General features: G+C 32.0%; 1 protein-coding gene across 1 annotated transcript; it reads left to right on the forward strand.

Annotated features, from left to right (window-relative positions):
* The first annotated feature begins 429 nt into the window (after nucleotides 1-429).
* Nucleotides 430-5,922, forward strand: LOC116105603 (NAC domain-containing protein 7-like). The gene is made up of 4 exons (XM_031392011.1): nucleotides 430-745; nucleotides 3,020-3,199; nucleotides 3,307-3,578; nucleotides 4,948-5,922. The coding sequence occupies exons 2-4, from the start codon at nucleotides 3,040-3,042 to the stop codon at nucleotides 5,581-5,583; spliced, it is 1,068 nt and encodes a 355-aa protein (XP_031247871.1). The 5' UTR covers nucleotides 430-745; nucleotides 3,020-3,039; the 3' UTR covers nucleotides 5,584-5,922.

Below are 5,922 nucleotides of genomic sequence, written 5' to 3' on the forward strand. Positions count from 1 at the left end.
AAATATCATCCTTTCATCATATAAATTTCCTTCTTAATTATCAAACATTTAAACAAATACTTTTTTTACACTTTTTGAAACCCTTTTAAGACGCCCAAGTAATACCAACCGTCCGATCTCTGACATCATCAAATCTCAGTCTAATAAACATTCTCTTTCTTAGAGTCTCAATCAGTAGCTGGTGGGTGGAAGCAAGAGATAGAAGAGGTTGCAGCCTCTAAAACATTTTCTTGTTATCAATATCAATATCAATATCAATATCAATATCAATCTTGCGTGATGCATTGTCCCCGTCCTTTATTCGCGCAAAGCTTTTGCAGCAATCAAGCTTCCACTTAAAATTAAGATTAAAAGAGAATATTGAGAGAGAAGAGTATATTATTAGGGCATGTGTGTTCTCTAATTTCTACTGTATTCATTCTTCTTATTTAACCCTATCTCTTCTCTCTTTTCCCATTCCTCAATCTTACCTTTCTTTTCTTTTCCATCCTCGGGATCTGATCTCTTTCTCTCGACAACTACTAGACACTTCTTGAGAGAACACCACTTCAATTCCCGAGGATAACTTTTCATACCCAGTTTTGTTTCTTCTTCTCTCAATCTTTCATTTCTCGAGCTTTTCTGTCTGCTTATAATAGAACTTAAAAAGAGAGAGGCCAAAAGCAAAAGTTTCTTATCTTTAAGCTCATTTATAGCTAGCTGCTTAAAGGCTGGGTTTAATCAGATCTGAGCAGGAATTGTCAAGGTTGTGTTATCGTGAGCTTCTCCTCCTTCATAATCATCATCTTCTTCTTCTTTTCTTCTCTCTTAAGGTCTGCTTATTCCAATTTACATGTCTTAATTTTGTGATTTTTTTTTTTTTTTTTTTTTTAATTTTTCTTTTGAACGAATAGCCATTAGGTTAATGCATTGAGATACGGGATGCTTTTGTTATAAGCTAAGCAAAGATATTAAGCTAATACAACATATATTTGACGTTCATCACTACTTGAGTTTAAAAGATTAATGGAGTGTTGAGTTTGATCTGAACAATTTAATTCCCGATTGAATCATTCCATACATTTTCTAATGCTTATTTCATGTACACTATGGCAACTACTAATATTTAATGATATTCCATGTTGGGAATTAATTTATATAACTCTTTTTCATGTTTTTTTACTTTTCATTTTCCGGTTACATCTCTACAACTCCGATTCTTCTGTGCACCGTAGTTGGATTTATGATCTTTCATGACAAACAAATAAGAAGAATATGTTTCTCTGTCACACGTTATTCTTTTTGCAATAGTTACACAGATCTTTCACTTTTTATGAACTTGCTGCTATAGGAATTATGTGATAATTAATAATGGTATGAAGGACGTGATTGAGTTAGTGTGCTCCAAATAATTTTAAAAGATTTGCAAATCCATTAAAAAGATTACACATGACATGAATATTCATTAATTGTCTATGCTTTCATGATGTACATTATCCATTTCTTCGGATTGTTTTTCAATGCGTTACAGGAAAGTTGTATAAAGTATTAGAGAGTTGAATCAACAATGAGAAATTGTAAGGTGTCATTTTATTAATGATATACTACAGTGTTACATATTGTCATTTTCTGAATTCTTACTACTTCCCTTTATGCATGTTTCACAAAGCAAATCTATTGAATTTTTGATTCTTTACACCTACCCAACACTCACTTTATGAGTGGAGAAAACCCTTTTTTTGTTTTACTAGTTAATCCTCTTTCATCCTAATTATGTCTGTTGAATTAAGTAAAAGTAAATCTTAGTTTTGTCTTGTTTATTAAATCGTTTTATGATATTATCTTCCATGCATGTAGGGCAATCATATATAAACATCCATAAGTATATAAAGCCATGGTTTCATGTGAGTTGATGAAATGGTTTCTTTTAATTCTTTCTAATTTATTTTTTACTATGTATGATTAAATTTTCTTCACTTTTTAGTTATCTATACTAATCAAGATTAGCATTCCAAAAATTTGACTGATTTTAGCATTGACCTGTACAAATTTTTTTTTCTTCGCAAATTTATTTTAACACAGTTAATTCTCATGGCCGACATACCTTTTTTAAATCCTCAACCCTACTTGATCAATTTAGATTTTAGCCAAGTACTGTCCTTCAATTGTTTTGTATTTCAGAGCCTATTAAAGCAAATATTACATATGTAATTCTTCTTTAACTGTTGTTGTTCTTGGAATTGTATTACAGTATGTACATATTCTCCCTCTAACATCTGCTAGGTCAAACAGAGTAATCGTACATTGATGGTATTAACTTATAAACTGGATTAAAAAAGATGGATTCAGACTAGTGTATAGAAAGCAGGCAGTTATATATACTTGAACTGACTGCGTATTATTTCTCATTCAGCTGAAACATATGCTATATGTACTTTGCATATATAAGCTGTATGAAATTACATGATAAACTACGAAATTTAGAGGATTGTTACGCTGGAAGACTATGTTTAAATGATCATTATTGTTCAATTGTTACGTTTATGTATATGTATATATATTTGGTTCAGAATAAATTTGCACCATTTCTGTTGGCTGTGTCGTAAAACATAAGATTTATTTATGTTATCGATATAAATTATACATATGATGCTTTCAATTTCTGGTCAGTGCAACTTACATCTCGAAGATTAAATTTGAAACTTGAATAACGAAACTTAACATAGATTTTTTATACTTATTTTATATTTTAGAGACCTTATTCGGTTTATTTGAACATATCTTGTTTAAGATCTCCTAATCGATAGAAGTGGTTAACAAATATAATATCATCATTCCATGAGAATCCCAATTCTGAATTATGCATGCCTGCATCCTTTACGTATACTTTTTATTTTCTCGAACAACTTTGAGTAAGGCCAAGGGTTGCCAATAAATATAGTTACCCTGTGATATATATAGCATAAGTTGATAACAGTATTATTATTTCTTTTTTCTTAACTATTTCTATTTTGATGATAAGTGTGCCATCTAAATGCAGGTCTTTAGCCCTGTGAAAATATGAATTCATTTTCACATGTTCCTCCAGGCTTCAGATTCCATCCCACAGACGAAGAACTCGTTGATTACTACCTAAGGAAAAAAGTTGCTTCTAAAAGGATCGATCTAGATGTCATCAAAGATGTTGATCTTTACAAAATTGAGCCATGGGATCTTCAAGGTAGCCTATTCCTTTTTTCCCTAGCCAAAAACACGTCAGAATTTCGAAGAAAGTTAAAAAAATGCATATATGTTCAATTAACATTGATTGTTTTGTGTATTTTCTAGAATTGTGCAAAATAGGAACAGAAGAGCAGAATGAATGGTATTTCTTTAGCCATAAAGATAAGAAGTATCCAACTGGAACTCGCACTAATAGAGCTACAAAAGCAGGATTTTGGAAAGCCACAGGAAGGGACAAGGCCATATACTCCAGGCATAGCTTGATCGGCATGAGAAAAACCTTAGTGTTTTACAAAGGTCGAGCTCCAAATGGCCAAAAGTCAGACTGGATCATGCATGAATATCGACTTGAAACTAATGAAAATGGAGCTCCTCAGGCAAGTATTAATTTTTTTCCTCTATTCGTTGATCTCGTTTACATTAATTGTGAGTTCTATCTAAACATAGACACCATTTCTGCAACGAATTAATCCTCCAGAACATAGGGAAATTTACGTATACTCCATTAGTCTCTTCGATTAGTTCCAAATTAGGCATACATATATATGCAATGCTAGTAAAACAGTAAGACACATTAGATTATTCATGGTCAACAAACAATTTTTTTTATTTTTTATTTTTTGTTAAGAGTCAAAGCTTTATCAATCAAGAAGTTTAATCACTTACGTAATAGCAGTAATGATGAGTGACTAATCAGTTTTAACTACCTGAATTGGTTTTTCATTTTGGACTTAAATATTAATGGTGGATTCTTATATGATAATTTAAGTTCTAGGTTAAATAATAATTTGACATTAAAGGAAACATCTAAAATTTGAATCCTCGTTTTGTGTGAGTGGATAGCTTAGTGCATTAATAATTTTTAGTGTAAGATACATTAACCTTGGCTAGTAGCTTATTCAAATGATGAGTGAATTTTTATCCAGGAAAATTACATAATAGATTAATAATTATGAGATTCATTATTAAAATTTCGTGTCAATGGTTAGAATTTTTCTCAGAACATATATTTAAGACGATTTTTTTTTTCCCCAAAATAAACGAGAGAATTTGTCTAATTGTTAAATATGGTCTCTCATAATGGTAGTGAAAAAAGGGTATTAAGGCAGTGGATCTGAGCAATTCCCTTCACAGATGTGGTTTTCGGAATGTCTCTTTCATCTAAAAAATGATTTAGATTCTTTCAATGATAAAATACATTCATATTTTTATTTACATTTTATTTAAGATTCAGATTTATATACAAAGTGATGTGACAAGAAATAAATGAAAGAGTGAATATAAAAATTTAAATTCGTCATATTCATTCTTCTATTCATTTCCTTTTATATCATTTTGTATTAATTTTTTTATAAAATTTCTTTATATGTCTAAGGTTATTAAAAAACATTTATATCTATTATTGTTTCCATATATTGAATAATTTTTTACCCAACCAAAAGAATTCTAAACTATTCTAATTCAGTAGAATTACGGTTTATTTTATTCATTATTCTTTTTGGGGCGCGTGGGCTTCTTTAATTTTACATGCATATATGTGTCCCTATAGAATGAGGGAGATAACTTTCATTGTTACTAAGCATTTTTCTGAATGATTTTTTCGTCCCTTCTCTTGTCTAGCATTTTTCCTTCTATTTTAGCTTTTATATTTGTATCTTTATACTTAACTTCGTCATTCAGTCAGTGCATTTCTTTGTTTGTATCTTTATGTTATGTCTAATCTTAAAACTGTTATGAACGCACCAGGAAGAAGGATGGGTTGTATGTAGGGTGTTCAAGAAGCGAATGACCACAGTGCGGAAAATGGGTGACTATGAGTCCCCGTGTTGGTACGACGACCAAGTCTCATTCATTCCAGAAATCGATTCTCCAAGGCGTATTCCTCAGCCTTATTCATCATATCATCTCCACTATCCATGCAAGCAAGAGCTTGAGTTGCAGTATAATATCTCTCATGACGCTTTCCTCCAGCTTCCTCAGTTAGAGAGTCCCAAAGTTCCACAATCAGCAGCAAGTGTAAGTTGCAACTCAGTAGTTCCATATGGTTATGATAGAAACAACAACGGAAGCACTTTGCAATCCTCAACTCTCACTCAAGAAGAACACACGCAACAATGTCATCAACAAGATTTGAACTCACTTTATAGCAACAACAATGAACCAGCGGTGGATCAAGTGACAGATTGGCGAGTACTTGACAAATTTGTCGCATCTCAGTTGAGCCATGAGGATGCTTCCAAGGAAACCAATTACTCCAGTGCTGCTGAATTTCATGTGGCTGAACAAATGAATTTACTTGCCCATGGATCCAAAAGGCCAGGGATTACTCAAGAATATGCCTCGACGTCCACCTCCAGTTGCCAAATTGATCTGTGGAAGTGATTGCAAAACATAGTAATCAGAAGATATATACTAATTCTAGGAAGTACAGTTCTACAAGAAGAGAAACTTATATATTGAGGTTGCTGTAAATAATAAACTATGATGGTATTGCTTTAGCTACTATTTGGGATACTTCTGGTGTCCTGCATATTGATGAATATTTCTAGGAAACTATAGTTAGACTTCACAAATACCAAGTACAAATAAATTAGTTTCATGCGGACGATGGCCGAGATAGTGCTGTTGGGACAGACTCGGCGGATGTTGAATTTTAAATGTATTTCGCCTTACTTCAGCTTATATAATTTGCGTTATAATATTGTAACCTTCTTTTGTTTA

Source organism: Pistacia vera, unplaced genomic scaffold (assembly GCF_008641045.1).
Source record: "Pistacia vera cultivar Batoury unplaced genomic scaffold, PisVer_v2 Contig500, whole genome shotgun sequence".
Taxonomy (NCBI): Eukaryota; Viridiplantae; Streptophyta; class Magnoliopsida; order Sapindales; family Anacardiaceae; genus Pistacia; species Pistacia vera.

What these genes read in the sequence shown, in the direction of transcription:
- LOC116105603 (XM_031392011.1), top strand. Translation starts at nt 3,040, where the DNA reads ATGAATTCATTTTCACATGTTCCTCCAGGCTTCAGATTCCATCCCACA. An exon ending in TGAGCCATGGGATCTTCAAG is followed by an intron (nt 3,200 to 3,306) that starts GTAGCCTATTCC and finishes TGTATTTTCTAG; the next exon opens with AATTGTGCAAAATAGGAACA. An exon ending in ATGAAAATGGAGCTCCTCAG is followed by an intron (nt 3,579 to 4,947) that starts GCAAGTATTAAT and finishes TGAACGCACCAG; the next exon opens with GAAGAAGGATGGGTTGTATG.